The 24,862-nt window shown below is 40.3% G+C and overlaps 4 protein-coding genes and 1 long non-coding RNA gene across 6 annotated transcripts; 4 read left to right on the top strand and 1 right to left on the bottom strand.

Moving 5' to 3' along the window:
- Positions 1–3,911: 3,911 nt before the first annotated feature.
- Positions 3,912–8,466, top strand: LOC133735278 (lysine histidine transporter-like 8). Its single transcript, XM_062162685.1, has 7 exons — positions 3,912–4,409; positions 4,557–4,971; positions 5,160–5,742; positions 6,358–6,491; positions 6,590–7,023; positions 7,222–7,353; positions 7,454–8,466. The coding sequence occupies exons 3-7, from the start codon at positions 5,411–5,413 to the stop codon at positions 7,940–7,942; spliced, it is 1,521 nt and encodes a 506-aa protein (XP_062018669.1). The 5' UTR covers positions 3,912–4,409; positions 4,557–4,971; positions 5,160–5,410; the 3' UTR covers positions 7,943–8,466.
- A 3,136-nt stretch (positions 8,467–11,602) lies between these two features.
- Positions 11,603–14,087, top strand: LOC133741138 (uncharacterized). 2 transcript variants are annotated; one of them, XR_009861644.1, is made up of 6 exons: positions 11,603–11,966; positions 12,077–12,322; positions 12,685–12,759; positions 12,835–12,933; positions 13,016–13,192; positions 13,287–14,087. It is a non-coding gene; the product is annotated as an uncharacterized LOC133741138 (long non-coding RNA). The 2 variants fall into 2 exon arrangements; XR_009861642.1 differs by having other exon boundaries at positions 12,077–12,759.
- A 1,740-nt stretch (positions 14,088–15,827) lies between these two features.
- LOC133740749 (lysine histidine transporter-like 8) lies at positions 15,828–16,876 on the top strand. Its single transcript, XM_062168701.1, has 2 exons — positions 15,828–15,946; positions 16,033–16,876. Exons 1-2 carry the CDS (start codon positions 15,896–15,898, stop codon positions 16,522–16,524), a joined length of 543 nt encoding a protein of 180 aa, XP_062024685.1. The 5' UTR covers positions 15,828–15,895; the 3' UTR covers positions 16,525–16,876.
- Positions 16,877–17,072: 196 nt separating this feature from the next.
- On the top strand, positions 17,073–18,336 carry LOC133740750 (dehydrin COR47-like). Its single transcript, XM_062168702.1, has 2 exons — positions 17,073–17,756; positions 17,831–18,336. The coding sequence occupies exons 1-2, from the start codon at positions 17,568–17,570 to the stop codon at positions 18,167–18,169; spliced, it is 528 nt and encodes a 175-aa protein (XP_062024686.1). The 5' UTR covers positions 17,073–17,567; the 3' UTR covers positions 18,170–18,336.
- A 287-nt stretch (positions 18,337–18,623) lies between these two features.
- Positions 18,624–21,138, bottom strand: LOC133739520 (uncharacterized). Its single transcript, XM_062167304.1, has 3 exons — positions 20,419–21,138; positions 20,144–20,329; positions 18,624–19,193 (listed from the first exon to the last, which is right to left on the bottom strand). The coding sequence occupies exons 1-3, from the start codon at positions 20,857–20,859 to the stop codon at positions 18,909–18,911; spliced, it is 912 nt and encodes a 303-aa protein (XP_062023288.1). The 5' UTR covers positions 20,860–21,138; the 3' UTR covers positions 18,624–18,908.
- Positions 21,139–24,862: the final 3,724 nt, after the last annotated feature.

Below are 24,862 nucleotides of genomic sequence, written 5' to 3'. Positions count from 1 at the left end.
TGGCCATTTGAGTCACGCAGGACACCACCTACACCACCTCGTGTTCCCTGTGCCAAGTAAGCACCATCAACATTCAATTTCAGTGTATCAGCAACACGCCAGTGCTGTACTGCTCTTGGTAGGTTCGGCACAGTCGGTTTACTAGCATTCTGAAATTCCTCCAACCAAGTGAAGCAACTGAACATGATATCATTTGGAGCTTGTACTTTGTTCTCCCACAACATAGCATTTCTATTTTTCCACAGTCCCCATATGAGCATAACAAGCTTTTCAAACACCTCAGCTTTAAGATGGACTGCTTGCTCCAACATCCATTCCTTAAAATTCAAGTTGGGCAATACAGTGGGATGCAGATTAAAGGGTGCAGCAGAGAGTAACTCAAGAGCAGTAGGACACTTACCAAATAAGTGAGCAGTGTCTTCACATCCATGATTGCATAGAAGGCAATGAACATCCCCCATATACCCTTTTGTGAGTAGTCTTTCTCTTGTGGGAAGCAGATTGTTACAAGCCCTCCAAACGCAAATCTGGACCTTGCCTGGCACTTTGGTCTTCCAAAGTCTCCTCCACAACTCCTTAAAAGGATCACCAGTAGATGAGGTTGCTAAAGCCTGTCCAAGAACATACTCCCTGGCACTCCAATAAGCACTTTTAACAGTGAACAGGCCCCGTTTCTCAAAACTCCAATAGAGCTTGTCTTGTAGAGGATTTCGACTCAGTGGAATACTAAGAATGTGCTCAGCAACATTATCATTGAAAAGAGTGTGTACAGAAGCATCAATCCATGTATGAGTTTGATGATTTATAAGGTCAGCAACCTTTTCAAAAATAGTGTCCACCGGTCGTTGAATGAGGTATGTAGGGCAATTTGGAATCCAAGTATCATTCCAAATATGGACCTGTGAACCATCACCAATTCTCCATTTTGTGCCTGCGTTTAAAACTGGCCTGCCTTCTAGTATACTTCTCCAAGAGAATGAAGGTGCATCTCCTAATGTAGCCTCCCAAAACGAACAATTTGGGAAGTATCTTGCCTTGTAAAGCTGAGCAATTAATGAATGAGGGTTGGTGATGATCTCCATCCTTGCTTGGCTAACATCGCCAAGTTATAAGCATATATATTTTTGAATCCCATACCACCCTCATGCTTTGTCAAACATAATTTGTCCCAACTTCTCCAATGAATTTTTTTCTTCTCATTTGTGTCACCCCAAAAGAACGAAGCACATAATTGATGGATGTCATCACAAAGACCCTTCGGAAGTAAGTAGCAATTCATTGCATATAATGGCATGGTTTGTGCAACAGCTTTAATTAAAATTTCTTTACCTGCACAACTGAGAATTTTGGACTTCCAACTGACCAATTTCTTTGACAACCTTTCCTTTATGTACTGGAATCGTTGTGTCTTAGACTTGCCTGCCCTCAAAGGCAAACCTAAATATCGGTCATGTTCCTCAACACATTGTACTTCCAGAGCCGTAGCAAGAACAGCTTGTAAGTTAGTGTGTACATTTTTACTAAAAACAACACTGCTTTTTTGAAAGTTTATCTTCTGGCCCGAGGCTCTTTCATAAGTGTTCAATATCTCTCTGAAAGTAAGACATTCTTCAATAGTTGCTGCACCAAATAATAAACTATCATCTGCAAAAAATAGATGATGCAAGGTTGGAGCTTGGGGACACATCTTCAAACCCTTAATAGCTCCAGAGTGGACAGCCTGAGAAATTAGTGCAGATAATCCTTCAGCACAAAGAATAAACAAGGAAGGGGAAAGTGGATCACCTTGCCTTATACCCCTTGTGGGCTTCAACCTGTCAGTTGCTTCACCATTCACCAAAATAGCATAACTAACAGATGTAACACACCTCATTATCATGTGGATCCAGTTGGATGCAAAACCCAATTTTGTCAGTATAGCCTGAAGAAAGGGCCATTCAAGGCAATCATATGCCTTACTAATGTCTAATTTTAGTGAGAAGAAACCTTCTACTTGAGTTCTCAGCTTGTGCATGAAGTGTGCCACTTCAGTAGCAACCAATGTGTTATCCGAAATCAATCTACCAGGCACATAAGCACTCTGCAGAGGTGAGATGATCTCAGGCAACCATCTCTTAAGTCTATTAGCCACAACCTTGGAGCAAATCCTGTAGATTACATTACATAGTGCTATAGGCCGAAAATGTGAGGCATCAGTAGGGTTTTTAATTTTTGGAATGAGACATATATGAGTAAAGTTTGACTCATCCCAACCCTCTCCCTTTTCCAAGAAATTTCGAATAGCTAAGCACACATCCAGTCCCACTACATCCCAATATTTTTGAAAAAAGAACGGGGACATACCATCAGGTCCTGGGCTTTTCGAAGGGTGCATTTGAAATAACGCCGCTTTTATTTCCTCATCTGAGTACGACATATTCAAATCTTCATTCATAAGTGCAGTAACCTTCATTGGTGTAGCTCTGAAAACTGCTGAAATAGCTTCATCATCTACCCCTTCATTGGTGAAGACTTTATGATAGTATTCCAAGAGAATATGTTTTAGGGCACCGGGGTCAGTTTGCCACTCACCACTTTCAGTCTTGAGACCCTTAATGGAGTTTCGATTTTTCCTGTTAGAAGCTTTCCTATGAAAGAATGCAGAATTACGATCTCCATCCTTTAGCCAAATAGCTCTTGAACGTTGCCTCCAGTACTTTTCTTGAAGTGAAAGTAACTGACTTTGTTTGACATGTAAGATTCTCTGTTCTTCGTATTGCAATGGTGAAAAGGGCTGCTTCATAATATCAAAAAGCTTCTCCTGTATTTCATGGAGCTCAGCTTTTTGTTTTTGAAACTCAAGGATATGCCATTGCATAAGCTGCTGTCCTGCAGTGGTTATTTTGGTGCCAAGCTGCTGCAATACATTCCCTGTAAGAGGAGCTGCCCAGTTTTGCTGGATAATTTGAGTACAGTGCTCATTACCATGCCAGCCTTCCTCAAAACGAAATTTCCTTGGACCCCTCTTTGTTCTATGTCTTTCTGCCATGACCTCCACAAGGAGAGGATTATGATCAGAATCCGAGGGAGGCAAGGTTATAACTCTACTAAAAGGGTATAGGTCTCTCCATTGCACAGATTGAAAGCCACGATCTAAACGTTCCTTTGTGAATTTGTTTGACCATGTGAATCTACAGCCTACAAAACCCATGTCCATTAATCCTGCAGAGACCATAGTGTTGCGAAAACGATACATAGGAGCAGCAGCACGAGGGACACCTCCCGATTTATCATCCTGACATAATATCTCATTGAAGTCCCCTGCCATGAGCCAAGGCAGTGAACAGTTTTCTTGTGCTAGGGTTTCTATTAAGGACCACGTTCTACTTCGATCAGTTCTGGAGGCAACTCCATAGATGCCCGTGAAGCGCCAAGAGGCAGAGGCTCCTCTCTCACAAATTTCAACATCAATATGATGTGCGGAAGAAGTGCGACTGTCAACGTGTAAGTCAGAGCCCCATAAGAGTGCCAGACCTTGAGAATCTCGATCTTGTGGAACACAGATATTACCAGCAAAACCTAAACGATTTGTGATGGTATCGATCAGTTTCTCTTTGGCTAGAGTTTCAGCCAAGAAGATTAATTGAGGACGCTTTGCTTGAACCATATCAATGAGAGCCCTTTGTGTTTCTTGATTCACTATGCCTCGACAATTCCAGACAATGATATTACCTTGCCACATCATGACAAAGATGGTAGTGTGCACGGTGGTTTGAAGCGTCGTGCTTGGAGGCGTCGTACAGTGGAGGCTGACGGCGCTTAGGTCTAACAAAAAATGATTACGGCATTTGAGATTCAAATACAACTGTTTAACAAAAATAATACAAAATTATATAGATGTAACACAGGTACAACGGTCCCGGTAAAGTAGGGCTGGGCATTTAAGCCCGAAAACCCGCAAACCCGGACTGGCCCGTCAAAGCCCGACCCGAATGGGCCGGGCCCATTTTTTTTTCCATCAAAACAGTTCGGGCCCGGGCCTTGACTTTCAAACAAACGGTTCGGGCCGGGCCTTAACTTTCAAAGTTGCATAAACCCGTCAGGCCCGTTTTAATAAAAAGAGACAGATGTCCATGTATTATTGGTCCTAAGATAAGGCTCAAAATCCTTATCATAGCATCGGACACACTCAATTAGACTCTTCAGTCAAATACCCAAACCTAATTGACTAGTCTTCAGTCTTCAATTCTTCCCGACCTGAACGAGGCCGCCTCCTTCGTTCTCCCTCTTCTCCGAGTCTTAAGTCTGTGCCTCTGCTGTCCAAGTCTCCTCCCCCATATCCCCCATAGCCGAACGCCGAGACTGCTTTCTCTCACTCTCTCTTCCCCTCCCCTCTTCCTCCCTCCTTCCCTCTTCACTTCACCTGCACGGTATGAAGCAAAAGTAAACCAGAAATTGATTTGAATTTATTAACATATTTTTAAGTTAGAAGAATCCCAAATCTCAGATTTCTCTGGCTTTGATTTAAGATCTGTGGTGATTAGCAGCTAAACCTCCTTACCTTGCTTTGACTGCAGGATTTGGAACTTGGGGTTTTGCTTTGCGTCTTGGACCGCGAGATCAACATTGGGGCAAGGAAGATGCTTGCTGGGGTCGGCACAAAGCAAAGTAGAAGAGTCTTTGGGGGGTTTTAGTATTTTGCTCTACTGGGAGGATAAAAGCATGTGAGCCCAGATTCATGATTCAACTGATGTTGGCTAAAAAATGCAACTGATGGTGGCGGCCAAAAAATGCAACTGATGTCTATCTCTTTTTTTTTTTTTTTTTTTAAGGCTGTTTGGGCCCGTAAACCCGGAAGCCCGGCCTGAAATAAAACGGGCCGGTCCCTGTTGAATGCAAAACGGGCTTTGGGCCCGAACCGTAAAAAACGGGCCGGTCCCGGGCCCAGCAAAATTCTTATTGAACCCGGCCCGTGCCCAGCCCTACGGTAAAGTAAGATATTCCTAATTAGTTGGCTTGTTAAAAAAGTAAAGAAGCGTAGACTATACCTCTGGTCGTATTTAAATATAAGTCTCTGGGTCGCTAAGACCAAGAAAATGCAAGTTTACTGTATACTAAACATGATGATTTAGAAGAATCATCAGCCATTACATCATCACGTACCCATTTCCTTGTTTCAGCATCGTCATGATCGAAGTCATGATTATAGTCGGAATGCAGGCAAGGTATTGTTAAAATATGTACTACACCAGTACACCACATTATTTTATTGGCACTTCAAGTCTTCAACACCCACGTTATGATGCAAATACCAAGTAGACAACATATACATATATACAAACTCAGCTGAAACTGAAACAACCCACGCAGCTATTAGCTACCTCAGCTGGGCACTCTGTGTTTTGCAAGACAGCTCAAGAAAATAGCAGGGATGGAAGAAGTGGCTGATGAAGCGAATCAGAGGCCAGTCGATAGGGTTCATTCGTTTAACAGCGCAAGTAGAAGGTCTGATTCTGCACGAGTCATTCCCATCACAAGTGCTACTGCTAGTCCCACAAGTGATCATTTGGATGCTAATTACGACATCAATAATGTTACGTCTGCAAATTGGGGGGGAAATGGTGAGCTCAATCCGCAGGACGCTTGGCTACCTCTCACCGAGTCGAGGAAAGGCAATGCTTTCTCTGCTAGCTTTCATTTACTATGTTCGGGAATCGGAGTCCAAGCCCTTTTGCTTCCTGTTGCATTTGCGACTCTTGGATGGCAAGTAACATTACCTCTATCATAAAAACTTCTGCCTTTTCAACTCAAATAGGTCTTGTATATATTCCGAAGTTTTCTGTTATATGTAGTACACAATTTGATATATTATGCTATGAGATTGTTAGTCTGAATTAGTCAATGGTAAAGTTTTGGATAAATTCTATGGATTAATTCTGCAAAAATTGCATTTTCATGGCGAATTGTTTCTAGTTGTTCGGCATGTTTGGCTTTGATGGTTTGAGATTAGGTTCCAGCTGATTTTTGTGATCTTGCTGGAGTTGATGCTATTTACTAGTTGGATCGATTTGAGTTCTTAGAGTTTTTCCACTTTTCTGGTTTTTCAATTCCAATATCTGAATTATCTGTTTTGGAATCTTTTTGTCTTTTTTTTTTTTTTTGAACAATAAGAGGTTTAGAATCAAAAGCACATAGAAGTGATAGAACACATATATATTAAAGATACATCCATGTGGCTGAACTTATAAAACTATAATATACTTTTGACATTTTGGTCAAATAAAAGGAAGAAGATATATATGTTTATCACTCATAACCATCCTATCTGTTCTCTTGGTTTAATAAATTCTTGTAACAATATATTTCCGATGGTTGCAGGCCATGGGGAACTGTATGCTTGTCACTTGCATTCACATGGCAGCTCTACACCATATGGCTTCTCGTACACCTACACGAATCAGACTCTGGAATTCGTTACAGTAGATACCTCGACCTAGCAATGACAGCTTTCGGTTAGTAACTAAGTTCTATCAGAGATCTATGGTCTATAAATTAATGTTGAGAAAATATTTAGTGTTAATCATGTTATATTATTTTGTTGTCCATGCAGGTCAAACGCTGGGGAAAGTTCTAGCTCTGGTTCCAGTAATGTATCTTTCAGCTGGTACATGTGTACAACTAATCATCATAGGAGGTGGAACAATAAGGCTTTTCATCAGAACTGTGTGTAGGGATGGATCAACCTGTGATCCCAAATCATTGACTGGTTCAGAGTGCTTCTTGGTGTTCATGTGCATGGCCATAGCTGTGGCTCAGTTTCCAAATCTGAACTCCGTGGCTTGGGTCTCTTTTATTGGCACCACAACTGCAGTTGTGTATTGTACTCTGGTTTGGGGTCTTTCAATTGGGAAGGGCAGGATCAATAACGTGTCATACGACCCGCCAGCAATGGAGTCTAACATGGATAGGTTTGGTGGGATAATGAATGCAATAGGTATCATTTGTCTTGCATTCAGAGGTCACAATGTTATTCTTGAGATACAGGTGAGCTCCGGCCTCTTCATTACATGCATTTTGCCACCGATATTGTACTTATGTCTAGAATTACGTAGTTTAAAACTTTTATATTTCTTGGACGTTTGTCGGATTAACTGTGAGTGGGTATGAGAGCTGGCAGGTTAAATTAAGTAGTGAATTTGTAATGGCATCTAAAGGCTAAAGTACTTATCTGCTAACGTGCAGGGGACCTTGCCAACAAATCCAAAATTCCCAACATATAAGACAATGTGGAGAGGAGTGACTATATCATATGCACTCATAGCCATCTGTTTGCTTCCTGTAGCCATAGCTGGATTTTGGACATATGGAAACAAGGTGAGAGATCATTTCAATCCCTTTTTCGAACAATGAATGTATATAGCTCCATATCCATAACCAATCTTTGTGCGCAATTATAAGCTCTGTTGCTCTGCAGGTACCCTCCTCTAATGGAGGACTATTGATCGCAATTTCGCAATTCCATGCACATGACACATCAAAAGTAGTGCTGGGACTCATTTACATACTGGTAATCGTTCACTGCTTAAGCACATTCCAAATCTATGGAATGGTGATTTTCGACAAGTTGGAGTCGAACTACACTAGCAGGAAGAACATGCCATGCGCTAGGTGGCTTCGAACAGCTTTGCGTGTGTTCTTTGGAGGAGTGACATTTTTTGCAGCAGTGACATTTCCATTCTTGGGAAGTTTGGCACCTATTTTAGGAGGGGTGACATTACCTTTGACGTATGCTTATCCATGTTGGATGTGGATTGCTATCAAGAAACCACAACCAAAAGGGGTGATGTGGTGTATTAACATGGGACTTGGATGCTTAGGCCTGTGTTTGAGTGTTCTTTTAGTTGTTGCTGCATCATGGAATATAGCTCACAACGGCCTAAAAGCCAACTTCTTCAGGCCTTAATCACTATTTAGGATCCGTGAGGACGGACTGTTTTTAGCTCAGTAACACTTCGCGAAAATGTACTTGGGAAAAACTTCTTGGGGAAGCGCGTAAAATGCTTCTCCTTGGAGCACCTCGTATAACACATGAAACACTTGTACCTGTTTCGACCAAATCCTTGGTCTTTTAGCATTTTCAAATTTAACGGCCATGAGCTGTTGCTCAGCCACTGTTACAGTAAGGTAGGAAAGTGGCATAAAGAGGTAAGCACATCCAGGAATTTATTGCTTTTGAGATATTGGAAGTTTAGAACTGATGGGTCAACCTGCCTGGCATAAAGAGACTGGCTTTCATTGCTTCACTTTAATTTTCTGATAGTTTTTGAATATGCATAGTGAAATAAATGCAGTATTGCCACATGTTTAATCTTTTATCAGCCAAACAGTTATAGTTTTAAAGATTTGATTATGCATTGGATTATAACCAACTGCAAGTGGCCTATCCCCAACTCGAGGCTTAAATCTTTTGTATTTCTTTTCTTGGCAATATCTTTTTTTTTGAGAAGAAAACATAGTCCTTTATTCAATAACAAGCAAACAGACTACATAACACGGGTGTGACAAGCCGCGACTTCACCCTCATCCACAGGTCGAATGATTGATGAGTCGCGCACAACCCCTTCCAAGCTAGAACCATAAGTGGCAAACCAGTCAAAACGACCGACCTCCGTGAGCCAAACAAGCCCAACTACCACCCACCAAATTCGCCCATTCACACGGGCTACAACATGAGACCACTTCCGAGAGTAACGATAAGACCCTGCATCCAACATAACAAACAGCCACCTATCCACAAACAGCACCGTGTCCCAAACCAACCAGACCACGTGCGTGAACAAATGACAATTACGTTGACAACAAGAGAACATCGATAGTAAACCAAATAGTCCCCGGAAAAAACACCATGTCCATGGCACAACCTCCATACTCCCCCAAGAGGCAACGCACATCCCCGCAGCCAACCTCAAGAAGAAAGTCACTCCCTCCAGCACCATGACCCAATACCGCCAGACCATGTGCGGGAGCTTCTCCCCATTACTTTGACCACCAAGAAATGAATTGCGATCCTGAGAATAAATCAACACACTAAACAACCGAAAACACCCAAACCCCCGCTCAACAGAGGGGGGACTTATGCTTAAACAAGCAACAACTAGAAACAAACAACAACACACTAAACTGAAAACAACAACAAAACACCCAAAAGGCCCGAGAACATTGGTACGGCCCAAGGCCCACTTCCCCTTGCCAAGACCATGCGCAGCAAGAAGCCACCCTCGCCGCCGAGAAGCCCGATCGCCACCACACAGCAACAAGCCGCTGCGCCCAATCCTTCCGTCGCAGCACCGCCTTGTCCCGCCATAGCCAGCCCCTACACCAGACAGCCACCCACCAAACAAACCCAGACCAGATCGGAGACAGATCCCTTTCGAGATCACCACTGTCTCGATCCGATCTCACTCGCCACAGCCCCAACCCATGTAGGAAAGGAGACGCAAGAAGCCACCACCGGAAAGCCAAAGATCGCCGCTGCTGCACCTCAGCCGCCGTCCCGGATCCGAACAGGACAGATCGAGATCGATCCATACCATCCGAAGCCGGACAAACCTCCACCCGCCCTGGACCAAACCTCTGTCCTGAAAGCCTGCACCAGCTCCGAAACATCACTCCTCTCCCGGACGGAACACAGCGGCAAGAAAGCCTACCGTGTTCGGCCGGGAGAGAGATCCCTCGACGGTTTTCCTTTTTTTTTCCTGGGCGCGTGAAGCGCGTACAACTCAACAACCCTCCGCTCTATTTTTTTCTTGGCAATATCAAATATTTTGTATTGGATAATATTGTATATGGCAACGTATTTGCTCTCTGTCTCATGTATAGACCTTCATCCAAGCTAGAATCTCCAAGAACATAAAGCATTTGGTGATGACAATTACTGATTCAATTATATAATGCCCACTGAACTATGTGCTCTTCTACTAGCGCTATTTCTCTTTGACAAAACGAATCCCCTTCAAATCTACAATTGAAGTTTACATGCATGCGCTTTTCATCAATGAAGATGTTATACTAATTATAAGTAGTAATCTTTTCTAAAAAAAAAAAAATTATAAGTAGTAATCTAGATAAAAAAAATACGGATGAAAATATTTTTAACCATTTTGTTTCTAGTTACATTTATTAATATTTGTTTTAGTAAAAATAATATTATATTTGATGACTCCAAGGATCCACCACAACACATTTACTCATGATTGAGATACAAATACAATTATTGCCTCTACAATTGTTTAACGAAAAAATAATAATAACAATTACCTGTAATGCATGCACAAAGGTCCCCAATAATAAAGTAAGCTTTTCCTAATTATTAATTGAGTACGGCTAGAATACGCCCAATGTAAGTTTCGTCCCAGTCACATCAATCTATGTGGTGCATGAACATCCTCATAATTTTTTAAAAATCAGAGTAAAATTTCACAATGACGAACTTTAAAAAAGTAATGAAGCGCATAGAATACCTATGCTCGAATTGAATAGATTTCGACTCAAGAAAATGCAAGTTTACTATTATACTAAGCATGACCATTCAGTTGTTTTTGATGAATCATCAGCCATTACATTATCAAGTACCCATCTGCTTGTTTCAGCATCGTCATCAAGTCGTTATTAAAATGTCGCACACCACCCTTTCAAAAAGTAAAATGCCGCACACCACATTATTTTATCGGCACCTCAATACCCACGTTATTATGCAATACCAATTAAGTCATAATCAACAACACACCTCAGCTGAAACTGAAACAACCCACAAAGCTATAAGATAGCTCAGTCGGGCACCATGTTTTTGCAAGAGATCAAGCTCAAGGAAATGGCAGGGATGGAACAAGTGGCTGATATCGATGAAATCAATCGGAGGCCAGCGTTCACTCCTTTTAACAGCGCAAGTAGAAAATCTGATTAACTTGTGCAGATTCCCCTCACAAGTGCTACTGCTAGTCCTACAAGTGACCATTTCGATACTAATTACGACATCAATAATGTTACTTCCACTACTAGAAAAATTAGATCTAAGGATACTGGAAAAGAGTCCTCTAATATGTTTAAGGACTCTGAAAAAAAAAGTCCTCTGTTCAGCAGTCATTGTAAGTCATATATAAGGACACTGAAAAAGTGTCATCTTTTTCTTGCTAGGACACTTAAACTGTGTCCTTAAAAATCCAAAATAAGTGTCATTGTAACCAATACACTACTAGAAAACTTGTCTTTTACGACGCGCAAATTACGGCGTGCATATCGTGTGCGCCGTAAAAGATGATCATTTACGGCGTGTTTTTTTGTGCGCCGTAAAAGACTTCTCTTTTTTGTCTTTTATGACGTGTTTTTCATGTATGCTATAAATGTGTAAATATATTTATGACGTGTTTTTTTTGTGAGCTGTAAAAGACTTATTTTTTTTATCTTTTACGACGTGTTTTTGATTTGCGCCGTAAGTATCATGTTTATAAAATAATCTTTTACGGCTTGCTTTGATGAGCGCCGTGAATGTCATAAGAACCCGCTAATATTTTCGGCTCAAATTCTAATTTCCCTCTCCATAATTCATATATCTCTATGGCTCTCTCATCTCTTACTTTCTCTTCTTATCTTCATCCTCGCCCAAATTCCCAGTTACCTCTCATCTCTCTCGTTCTCTTTTCTTATTCTAAACAAGATTAGATCAGAGCGTCAGGTGTTTGGGAGGGCGGCCATACAAGGAAGGGCGAGCCCATCACCGTAAACTGGATCTGATCTCTCTGCGCTGATATGTACGGCCTTTGGCTCTCCCAGCGCCGCCACCACCACTCGGACAACTATGACGACGGCCACCGTGCCCAGCCCTATAATCTGTCCCGCAAAAGGCCCAGCCCCCTCAGCCCGGCAAGAAGCAGTTCATCATCGAACCCTTCAAAGGTTTGGCCTCGATCCTAAAGCTCGCGTCTGTCACGGTAATTACAATCTACAACTCTCCCTTCCCCAATTTGGCCATGATTTTATGAATTTGTTTGCCATTTTGAGTTTGGGCTGATCTTAATTGCAATTGGGTTGAATGGAGCAGCAGAGAAGTATATCAGGGTCGTCGTAGAGCCCCTAGATCGCCGCCATCGCAGCTGCTACTGTCAGTCTCGTGAAATTAGGAGCCAAAGCCAAGCGCCAATCCGCCGCCGCTTCCTCCTCCGCGCCAATTCACTTTTCTTCTTCTTCTTCTTCTTCTCCGTTACGCTTCTCCCCTCCGACGACGTCGTTTACTGCTTCGTGCTTGATCGACCAGCTCAGGGTCGTTTTCCCGGACATGGATAATTAGGTTTCCAGTTTCTCATCTTTCTTAAAGTATAGTAGGCATGATAATTTTCAATTGGGATTGTAGTTTAAGCTTATAGTTTAGCAATATGGAAGCTTAAACATGGAATCTTGCGCTGTTGAATGTGCGTGTGCTATGGGTTTATTTGTTAATTGGTGTAAATCTTGCTGATATTTTGGTTGAATTTGTGGTCCTGAAGTTGAGTTAATGCCTAATGACATGTTCAAAAGTTGGTTGTCCGTGGGTATGTGATTGACTGCCCTTATTAACTTGATCATCCTCTGCATCCTTTGTTTCAGGAAGAGTCTCACCTCCTAGATTAATATATTAATACATCATAATTGACTTGTTCTTTGTTACATCAGCTGTTAAGGTATAAAGTTGGACGGATAGAGCAGCTGGAAACTTCTGATCAACCAAAAGCCTGAGGTGCCAACGCTGTAAGTTGACAATGCCAATCTTTTGAGATATACTATCTGTTTTTCCTTTTTTGATCCTATCTTTTAATCCAACAGTAAATCAACATGTAAGTTTGCATAATGATCTGAAGACAAAGTTTATCGAAGGGGCCAAAGAACGTAAAGAACTCTACAACAAGGTGTTAGAGTTGAAAGGTTAGGTGTATGTTGTTCTATAGAGGTCCAATCGATTGTGATTCTAGAGAGGGTTTCTGACATCAGTTTTGCTCTCTTGTAGGAAACATAAGGGTCTTTTGCAGGTGTAGGCCTCTAAACACTGAGGAAGTTTCAGCAGGAGCTTCAATGGCTATTGACTTTCAATCTGAGAAAGAAGGTGAGCTTGCTGTCAAGTCAAATGGGGTTACAAGAAGGACCTTTAAGTTTGATGCAGTTTTCGGCCCTCAAGCAGACCAAGGTACATGCATATGATGCAAGTCTTCTGTTGGTTATCTACTGAAGTACAAAAAACACCTTTGAATAACAGACATCCTTTTTGTTTGTCATATTAGCTGATGTCTTCGAAGACACAACTCCATTTGCAACCTCAGTTCTAGATGGGTACAATGTCTGCATATTTGCTTACGGGCAGACTGAAAGTGGAAAAACCTTTACAATGGAGGGAACGGAAGAAGCTCGGGAGTCAATTTTAGGACTCTTGAGCAACTGTTTCGTATAATAAAATAGCGAGAAAAGTTGCATAGATATGATGTGTCTGTTAGTGAAGAATTTTGTATCCCAATGCAAGTGAAGCATCTTAGAATGGTGGTTCTGCACATGAGACCCGAATAGAAACCAAATTCTCACAGAGTGTTGAACCTGCAATGGCAATTGTGCCAATTATAGCCCAATCATAGCTTGGGTTACAAGTTAGTCTACTTCCCTGTATTACAAATTCAATTTGCTTGCTTTCTTATCACTATTCTTTATAGCCTTTGAATTAGTTTTTTGAAGCTTAGAAGTTGGTTTGCATTCTATTTTGAAAATTGATATTGGATATGCAATTCATAAGTCTTTAATAGGATTTTTGTAGCTGTTATACAGAATGATAGGAGGAGTACTGTTATGTGATATTCCACAAATATGTTGAGCTCTATCAATGAAGTTGATAATTAACGGGGATCACATATGTTTTTTTTTGGGGTCTTAAAGAATGCTGGACTTGGAGCATCTTTTGCCAGCTCCCATTGGTATTGTTGACTGCAAGACACAAGTTATTCGGTGGGAAGAGGGTAATTCAAATAACTTCAGCTGGTATAGTATATGCTTATCTTGCAGAGTGGATGAGCGAATGAATGTAAAGTAGTGTAGAAAATGGATGTAAAGTATAGTAGTGAAGGTTATTTTTCTTTGCTTGTAAGCAAATTTTGTATGATGTAAAATAATTATATAAATGAAATTTATTTAACAACAAAAATATAGAAATATGAAATAATATATAATTGTGGATTTTTGTTTTTTTTTTTTTAATTTTTTCAACCCTCATTTACGGCGTGCATGGTATGTGTGCCGTAAATGTAACCTCTTTTACGGCACACATTTGACTCATTTACGGCGTGCATGGTATATGTGCCGTAAATGTACTCCTCTTTTACGACACACTTTTGACTCATTTACGACGCACATTGTGACTCATTTACAGCGCACTTCATGCGCGCCGTAAATAATAATTGTCTTTTACGGCATGTCCATTTACTGCCTACATTTGTGGGCCGTAAAAGACCTTTTTTCTGGTAGTGATAGAGGACACCTAAAATGTGTTCTCATATCAAGAAAAATGTGTCCTCTTTACCTTACTAGGACACAATTATTGTGTCCTGAAAATGGAAAAGGAAGAGTCATCACTACTAGAAATCTGTTCATTTACATCGCATGTTTTAAATCGGTCAGACTTGCCCACGATGTAAAAAAGTAATCTAACATCGTTTTACGAAAATACCGATTTAAATGTATATCATTACCATCGGTTCTTAAAATGACCGGTGTTAAAAGTTTTGTTCGAAAATTTGCGGGAACCTATTTTTGCAAAAAACGCTAAGTCTTTTAAGTGAAATGAAGAAGCGGGTACTAAAACTCAAAACTTTCACACTTAGAAAAAATTTGCGCCCGACCCCAAAACTGAAACAGATCAAAACCCTTGAGCTCGGTCCCGAGCTCCTCCCAAACTTGAGCTCCTCCTCCTCCTCCTCCTCACCATCACAATCCTTCCTCCTCCATTTTTGGCGGAATCTAAAGAGCTGAGAGAGTCGAAGAAACCTAGATCCCAACAATGTCGAAGAAACTCGAGCTCCTTCTCGACCTTTCTTCGCCTCCGACTGAGATCAATTAGCTTAATTCTCATCTCATCTCAGCTTCTCTCTCCAGATCAGTGTATGAATTTCTAAACCCAGCCCCCTTTTTCTTTTTCGCTCTTCGATGTTTTCTGCTAGTTGCTTTTATTCTATGGATTTGTGCGCTAGAGCCCGGCCTCACATATAAGGAGAATGAGTTATGGGTGAGTCTCAATTTCCTGCTCTTCTTCCATCATGACCGATAAAGTTGAATCGTCCGACCCGTAATCCCTCAGATCCAATTCCTCTTCTTTTCGATTTTGACCTAACTTTTTTGGTTTTCTGCAATTTTTAGGGATTTTGATTTCTGATGCGATTGCTTTGAAAATTGTTGCTGTAAGGGGACCAAAAGGGATTTCAGGTTTGCGATTCTCGAGCGGAAGAAGGCAGCGAATCGCCTTGTCGTCGATGAGGCCATCAACGATGACAACTCTGTCGTCGCGCTCCACCCTGAGACCATGGAGAAGCTCCAGCTCTTTAGGGGCGACACAATCGTCATCAAGGTGTGATTTTGATGTGGGTTTTGTTGGTTTATTCAGAATATTCGCTACAAAAAAAAATTCAATTGGCCACGGCGCAAGGCCGTCGCCGAAAGCCAAATTGCCGTCGCCAATGACCAATGGCGACGGCTAGGCGACGGCAATGTCGCCGATGTCGTTGGTGGCGTCGCAATGCTTGTGGGAGTAAAGGTATCTACTGATGCAGGGGACATTTCCATCAAACCCAAAACATCCTTCTCATAAGAGAATGTGGAGTGGAGTGGAGTGACTATATCACATGTACTCATAGCCATGTGTTTGTTTCCTCTTGCACTTGGTGGATATTGGGCTTATGGAAACAAGGTGAGGAATTTTTCAAAGCTTTTATACATGATCTCAATTAATGTTGGCATATATGATCACAGACTAGGGTATCATATTTTATGCAGGTACCTTTCAAAAATGCACAAGTGGTGAAAGCAGTTTCTCAATTCCATGGAAAAAACATCTCAGAATTTGTTCTGGGACTACTTTGCATACTGGTACTGATAAATTGCGTAGCTACATTCCAAATCTATGTCATGGTAGTTTTTGACAACATGGAGATGAAGTACACCAGTAAGAAGAAGGAACCGTGCCCGAGATGGCTTCGGATAGTTTTTCGCCTTTTCTTTGGAGGACTCGCATTCTTTGTGGCAGTGGCCTTGCCATTCCTGGGAGACCTATCACCCCTAATTGGAGCAGTTACATCGGTGCCTTTGACATATGTTTATCCATGTTTTATGTGGATTTCTATCAAGAAACCAAAGCCAAAAGGTGTCATTTGGTGTACTAATATGGGACTCGGATGCTTGGGAATGGTTTTGAGTGTTCTTTTTGTTGTTGCAGCAGCTTGGAATTTGGCTGACAAAGGTTTGGTTGCCAACTTCTTCAAGCCGTAATTGTTAAGACAACCACCGGAACCTAAAAGATTTTTGTTGCGGAGGGGACAGAGAAAAACATATAGATGCAATCAGCACCCTGGAACTTATAAGTTATCCCAGAAGTGATAAATGTGGATTGGAAATTTGGAAGTTTCGAGCTCAAGATCACCTACGACCAGAACTTCGATGCCGTAGCAGACAATCACTGGACCCTGAAACTTCAAGTTATTAGTGACTGGCAAAGTATACTATATACAAGCTAACAATGATGAATTAATCCCAAAATAAACAGAAAAATTTATTGAAACTGAGAAACTCATGTAACAGGATGAATGAGGACTCATCAATTTTGCTACATTGAGAAACTCAATTCGGCTTCTACACATGCTTGCAATAAACTCTTCTGAAATGATAGTGTGTGGTTGATCTTCCTAGTACATCTTGCTAAGGAATACATAAGATTTTTACGCCTGAGTAGTCGTCAAAGTTAAACAAATCAAGATCATATTAATTTGAATCCAGTAACCCAAGTTAATAAGCTACACTAGACAATTATTTTATCATTTGGCCTTGGAAATCAGACAAGTTTAAGAAAACATATTGCTCGTTTATCTTGAAAACAGTTCTCCTACATGCTTTGATTAATTATAGGTTATCAAACTAGTTTATGACTAATCTATTCATCAAAGTTAAACATTGCGAGCACCGGCCAAGTTCATCCATGTGAGCCGTACCATTGAACCCTTGGCAAGCTCCTAATCTCGAAGCCTTGCCCGCACATAGCTAGGCAACTCTACTGAAACCTCTTGATAACTGCAGATTCTGCACACCGTCCACGCCGACCCTTCTTAGTTTTCTCTTCCCCATTGGTCGATACGAGAGCCCATGTATGAATGTAGCCATATAATAATGCATTGCCTTGTCAGCAATCCGTGCTCAAAATCACTATAAATACCAGCACTATCAGACCTTCAACCATCACTCAAAGTATCAAATCACTGATATCGAATCACATATTGTTGTGCAAAGCCTTCATTGTGTGTTCACTTAGCACTAGCACTATGGCAGATCAGTACCGGAAAGAGATCAAAGAGAACCGTGCAGCAGCGAAGGTGGAAGAAGAGCCTGCTACTGGCTGTGGGATGTTTGATTTCTTGAAGAAGAAGGAAAATGAGATGCCCCAACCTGAAGAACAGAAGCATACCCTGGCTGAAAAGCTCCACCACCATGATGGCAGCAACTCTAGCTCAGTAAGCTGTCTTTCATTTGATCCTAATTTGGTATATATGCCGTGTTTGATCTGATTAAATCTGTGTTATTACAGTCTAGCAGTGATGAAGAAGGCGGGGAGAAGAAAAAGAAGGGACTGAAGGGTAAGATCAAGGAGAAGATCACCGGCAAAAAGGATGAGGAAGATGCTTACCATGCACCCATTCCCGCTGCAAAGAGTGGAGTAACAAATGGTGAGGAGAAGAAGGGATTCATAGAGAAAATTAAAGAAAAGCTTCCTGGACAGCACAAGGAAGCTGAAGTTGGTGCCCCTCCCGAGTATCATGCTCCACACGAAGGTGAGCCAAAGGAGACGAAAGGAATCATGGAGAAGATTAAGGAGAAGCTCCCTGGTGGTAACAAGAATGAAGAGGAGAAGCCCAAGGAGTACTAACATGCAGGAGTTATGGAACCAATAAATGTTTAGGTGTTAGTAGTAGTGCTAGCTAGCTATGATGTTTGCCTGTAACGTGTCTTGCTTGTGTTCCTTTCTGTACCTGTAAAAGTGTTCGCTTGTAATCTGTATTGTTTATTGTCCTATGTACTTGCGGAAATTTCATGTGTTGTGCCTGTTAGGCATGTTGTCCTGCAAGTCTTCTCTTCCCCTTGTTTACCTACTCAGCATTTTCTAAGGCCAAAACTTCACTTACTTCGTCTTGAGGCCCTTAACGTACTAACTAATAAAACCTTATAGTATGCAGAGTATAAAAAAAATATTGTCAGCACTTCAGCTCAACATTCTTATAAAAAATAAAATAAATAAATAAAATAAAATAAAACACTTTAGCTCAACATTGTGCTCCGCATTTTCTATCAACCATAGTCGAAACAGAAATCTCATACGCTCATGAAACAAATGATGTTGCTTTATACAAATCAGTTCTACAGAAATGAATGGGAGGCTGCAAATACTTGTTTCCTTCCCCCGTCTATTCTTTACAACTACTGAAGTTCTACAATGTAAATGAAAGGCAAATCCACCAAGAGGCTGAAGCCAAATTAAAATTTTGTACACAAACTTGTGGGCTAATGGAGTGAAATAGCACAATAGTTTAAACAGTTGTGGTAGAAACAATTAATGGACAATCAGATCCCCAAAAGCTTACTGATGGTAAATGAACAGAGCATATGATTCATTGATAGACGCAAGATTCTGTCAAATTAGAACGCTTGCCTAGATTGCTGCCCCTCAGAGTGACAGAGCATCTAATTCTCTTACAAAACTTGGACTTCACTAGTTTTCCCAAAATGTAGGCTCTGGAACGCACAACGAATGTCAGATTCAGCGGCACTGCCACCTTCTCGTGATTCCCTCTAACATCAAGAACTGAAATTCCACCGTAGAGAGCTACTTGAGACCCTAGCACCACTGTCGATATTGTCCGATGAGTCTTCCTTGCTTGGGAGAACTTTTTTATCTGTTTCAATTTCATCATTACAAAAATAAAACATAAACTTATTGAAATAAAGCTAGCAATGACTACCAAATCCTATATAAATAAACCAAAAATTGCTTTAAAATGTTCTTGCTATCAGTACCATGGATAAAGCTTCATAACAGCAAACTATTGTCAATTCCAAGGGTTCTTAATTTCTTCTACATATACATTTCTTGCGTTGTCCCAAAATAATCAGAGAAGAAAAACTAAACACTTGAAGGAAAACCCAACCCACCTATATTTTGAAGGATTTTATCCCATTAAAGTGACAGAGACATTGCCAAAATAGTGGTTCTCTCTATTGGGGTATCCATCAAATTCTTAAATTCAATAACTACACCCTTGTGTTTGATTACAACTCCATGTCAACAACCCCCAAAAAACAATTTGAAAATTGGCTGGAATAAGGAAAATCTCTATTTAATCTAGAATATTAATGGATAATGGTCCCCTCCCCCATTTGTGACCAAGTTGTTCCTCCCATAGCTAAATGGAAGTGATTAGCAGTCATGAAAGATAAGCCCAAAAAAACATACTAAATATATAGCAATAAACAAGCTTTAGCCTAGAAAAATGAAAGAGCAATGTCCCAATGCCTAAAGAGCAAGACTTTCTCTTGGGTCTCCCAAATGCAACAATAGCATGATGTGCACCAAATATACCACAAGGGGTGAGATTGTTTAATATAGTCTTAGCACAAAATTTGAAACTTTCAAAGCGCCCTACGCATCCCAACAAAGATGTCCGACTCTAGTACGTTCTGGTTGGTTCAGGACTTACAGGCTTTTGCAGTCAGTCATTTCCCAATAAAGACGATGATATGACCCATCACTCTAAAATTTTCAAACTTTCATCTCAGTCTATCTATCCCACCTCCCAACGACCTAAAGCGAAATGACAACACTACCCCTGTGGCACCCTCGGTTTACCTGACCGGAGGCGACCTTGAGCTGGAAATAGTGGAGCTCGAGAGGAGTGGACGTGACGTGGACGCCGAAGAATGTCCCGGGATTCCTGTAGTGAATCCTGACCGTTGAATTCAACGACAGCATGTCCGTCGCCACCCCGGAGTTGTCCACCCCCGCCTGTATGTTGAAGCTCTCGAACACAATATTCTGCAACAATAACAAACCAGAAAATTTAACGGCGTCAAAAACCAACCTCCGCTCGCCGGGGAAAGAGAAAGGAGTGGAGACGGCGTTACCTTGACGACGACCTGGGGCTTGTAGGACTTGCTGGCGCCCCAGAGGATGAGGGAGAAGAGGGTGAAGAGGACGAAGAACAAGAGCGCGAAGCAGAGGTAGAGCCTGACGTTGCGGCCGGGGGAGGGCGCGGCGTCGTTCTGGTCGTCTTCGTCGGAGTCGTTACCGTGGTCGTCGGGGCGGTGGAGGCGCTTCCAGGCGGAGAGGTTGCGAGGGTTCTTGAGGGAGGCGGAGAAGCGGGAGGTGGAGGACTCGCGGGAGTGGTGGATGGGGGAGCAGTGGTAGTAGGGGTGGCCGGGAGAGCCCATTGGGCTTGAGCCGTACGACATCTTCTCGACGTCGTGATTGGACGGGCTTTGGACGTAGTAGATGGGCCGCCGCGGCGACCGCGGAGGAGTGGACTGCTCCACGCTGGTCACCTCGGAGTCGGACTTGGCGTGCATTTTTTGTCTCTGATATGTTTGAAAGGAAAGAGGTTGGGTTCTTTGTTTGTTTGTTGGGTTTGAAACGAAGACGACGAAGAAGAAAGTGCAGAGGGTTTAAAGCGAAGCTGCTGCTGCCGCTGCTGCGGCTTCTTCTTTGTTTGTTTTGTTATTCATTTCGAGGACAAAGAAAACAAGTAGCTGGGACTTGATCAACGGCCAGGATGAGTTGAATTCTGCTGTACGTTTTGTTATAAATGCTGGGTGCCCTGGGATCTGGTTTTGGTACACTGGAGGACAGAATGTTTTAAATCTTTTAAGTTAATTTTCGTTTTGTTTTTTCAGAAAAATGTCTAAATAGCTTAATTTTAGGGAAAATAAGTCCTTCATCTCACCAAATTTATGGATTTCTTCATTACTCATAAGATAATTAATTTTGTTTCCTAATTAAACTCAATTTTTTATATTTATTTTTGAGACTATTTTACTCTCTCATCTTTTAGCACACAGTGATAAAGTCGGGGAGAGAGAGAGGGAGGGAGTGAGTGAGTGAGGTCACCATAGAGTTTGCTAGATGAAAATGCTAGTATGAACGTTTTTTGGATATCGGGGATTGAAAGTAAGATTGCTATCCTGACAGGTACTAATAACAGAAATTTTCAATAAACACAGCAATTTGTTTACCTAGTGAAAACCTCAAATTGAGGTTGAAAACACTGTGGAGCTTTAACTCTTGAAAGCCCAAATGAAAGACAATCCACTAATGGTGAAGAAAAAGTTTGTTTACAAACAAAATTAGCACTAATCAAGGCTACAATCAGTAGACTTTCTAGATAATGTATTTGAATCAAACATATTCTATCTTCTTCACATGGAATCTTCTTCACATGAATGAAAGATACTGATCACGACCTTCAATCTTCTTGCATCGAGGACTTCTCCACTGATTTCGAGAGAATTATGCAAGTATATGAGCAATAAATCACTTAACAAGGAACAAGTGATTTTAATGATGCATACATGGAACTTTCTTGCTAAGTAAGAACACCTTTTGTACTGATATGAGATGCCCACTAATCTCACGCTGAAAGCTCTAAAAACCTAGACCACTTTTTCATAATTATATGGAGGAAAAAAAATTCCTACTCAATCAATGTTTCTAACCGAATTAACTCCTATTAGGAAAAAAAAAATCTTTTAAGGAAAGATTGTCAATTAGTTTAAAATCATCCTAAATCAATTAGGAATGATACTCTTAAACAGTACGAATTAACCAGCTGGAAGATATCTTTTCTAATCAATATTTAAATACTAGAAAGATATATTCCAAATAAGGACGACCTAAAACCAAAGACAAACTCGGGGACTGCAATACAGGTTGAAAACTCAGTGCATATGCAGACACATGAAATGCATTTACTTAAGACATCTCTAAGATCAGTTTTGAGGCACTTTTTCAGCTTCTTCAGTGACGAAATGACATAATATACTTCACTTTCTTTGTATGGGAATGTCAACAACCAACATGTACAAAATTTTGTACTTACAATCTCCCTCTTTGGCATTTCCTATGCAAAACAATCTTATTCTACTCAAACTCCCCCTCGACAAGTACATGAGAGTCATCACATTTCACCAGCCACATACCTTTCCTGAAACATTTATGAACACACCTTGTGAAAAGCAAGTTAAAGATAAGGCATATATCAAGACAATTTCAAGATCAATTATCAAAAGATTTAAACATTCAAAGCACAAGTTCACCAATATCCCCCCCTTTTTGTCTAGGAATGACAAAAGCAATGAAAAAGAGTAGCAAAAGCTATACAGAAGGAGGATCACCAGCCCAAGAAGAATCAATCAAAGGAAGGTAGTCCAAGTATCAATACTCCCCCTAAGTGTGATCATGTTATGAAAGATGCAAGAATGGAATGCAAACACACAATGAGTGGGTTTGTATCCTTGTACAATTGACAAAGATAAAAGCATAGCCTTTTAGACAAGAGTGTTAGCACCAATCCTCAAACATAAATACAATAAGATAAGGTCACATGAGTGAAGAGTTTTTGACAACAACAAAGTAAGCAAAAAGATGATTGAGTATTTTGTACCTTTGTTGTGTAAGTGAATGACGTACACAAATTAGTGTATCAATTTAAAACCCTATCAATGTAGTAAGAATAAGTAGGGATCGTTCTCAACCGGGGATTAGGGCCTAATTAATTCCTGAAAAATAAAACATTAGCAAAACAAATTAAAGAATGTATCTATACATAGTTACGAAAATAAGAAGGGGATTTAAGATTTGTTTTCTAATTTAACAACTAAGGGGGGTGTATTGTATATGGAATTAGTGGAACTTTTAAAGAAATCTATGGAATTTAAAATTCTGGGTGTATTCAATATAGACTTTTAGCAGTCCATGAAAGTCTTGAGGTATTCAATTAGGATTTTTAAAGACTTCATGAATTCCACCAAAATCTAGGGGTATTCAATTAGGACTTTTAAAAATGAATAAAAGTACAGAGGTATTCAAAATATCATTCATACTTATGGAATTAGAAAATCATGGATAATCATGGACTTTGTAGTGTTAACTATACATACCAAATTCCAATAATTTTCCAGCCTCCAGACCAAAGATTTGAAAAAGTCTATCAAAGTTTCCTCTTAAAAAAAAAAAAAAAAAGGGTCTATCAAAGTTCTTATCTCTACGCACGAAGAAAAGTTGAACAATTAAATTTCAATTGATTGATTATAGATCAAGACAGTGATCAATATTGCTAAAATATATGTTAATCGGCGAAAACAAAATTGATGAGAATAATTAACCATTAGCATCAAGTGATCTATATTGTATATTTATGTTGTTGGGAGATTAGGAATGAGAACAAACTCGCTAGACAGACTAACAATCATTCATTTGAGTCAATTTCTATTAGAAGATACTTAAGCATTGAAGAGGCAACGAGTTATTATCTTGTTTTGTGTTTGGAATGCATTTGTTTTGTTTTTTTTTTTGTTTTTATATTTTGTACATGCTAGGAAATCTGTAGAAGTCATTCATAATAAAGTATATAGATTTTCATGAATCAATAAAAGTCTGTTGCTAAAATCAATGGTTTTAAGAAATCTATAACAGTCTATCAACTTTTTAAAGAGTCTGTGGACTTTTCAAAAAGTCTGTCATTTAAAAAAGTCTGCACAAATCCAAATACAATACACCCCCCTAAGTAATTATATACATATGTGACACATCAAAACCAAGAATCAAATAGAATTATATGAATGGAATGAAAATAATATATAATTAACTACTACTAACACGTTGGAAAATGTTTCAAACATCAAATCATGAATCAAAATATGTTTAAGCATAGAATCAATCAAGAACAAAGATGAACGCATACAAAGTTCTTTTTACTTCCCTTAATTAAATTAACTAGATGAACTCACCATAGTTAACCCTATTAATCATGCAATCACAAGTGGTAGCTAATCACTAACAAAAACACTCATAACGCATTAAGAATCATAGAAGTTTGATCAATTCAAGTCAAGAACACAAGTTAGAACGCTAATCAAGCAAGCAAGACTCATTGTTAATTTACCTAAGTAATTTTAGGTTTTCCACCGAATTTATCAAAGCCTAGAACGCTAGCACCTTAATATGGATTCAATTACATGTTTATCAACCTAAGTATGCATCCAAAGATCAATTAACACACAAAAATTGGGATTGAAGTTCGAAATTAACAATCATGCAAGAACATATAGAAATCGCAATAGATGATGTTCATGGTTACACTTTTTGATCTTCAAGGACGGAGCCTTCCAGGCTCTATGCTAGACTGCAACTCACAAACACAAAGTAAGTGAGGAAGACGTCTATACAAAATACCCAACTGCAACCCACGAGAGGAGAAGCCTAAATAAAGCAATTCAAGTATGGTGCATAAAAATATTTGAAAACCAGTAAGTCTATAAATCCATAAAATTATAAAGCTTCCCTAATATCTCGCAA

Source organism: Rosa rugosa, chromosome 3 (assembly GCF_958449725.1).
Source record: "Rosa rugosa chromosome 3, drRosRugo1.1, whole genome shotgun sequence".
Lineage (NCBI taxonomy): Eukaryota > Viridiplantae > Streptophyta > Magnoliopsida > Rosales > Rosaceae > Rosa > Rosa rugosa.
Note: the sequence above shows the minus strand (reverse complement) of the source record. Positions and strands in the feature narration are given on the sequence as shown.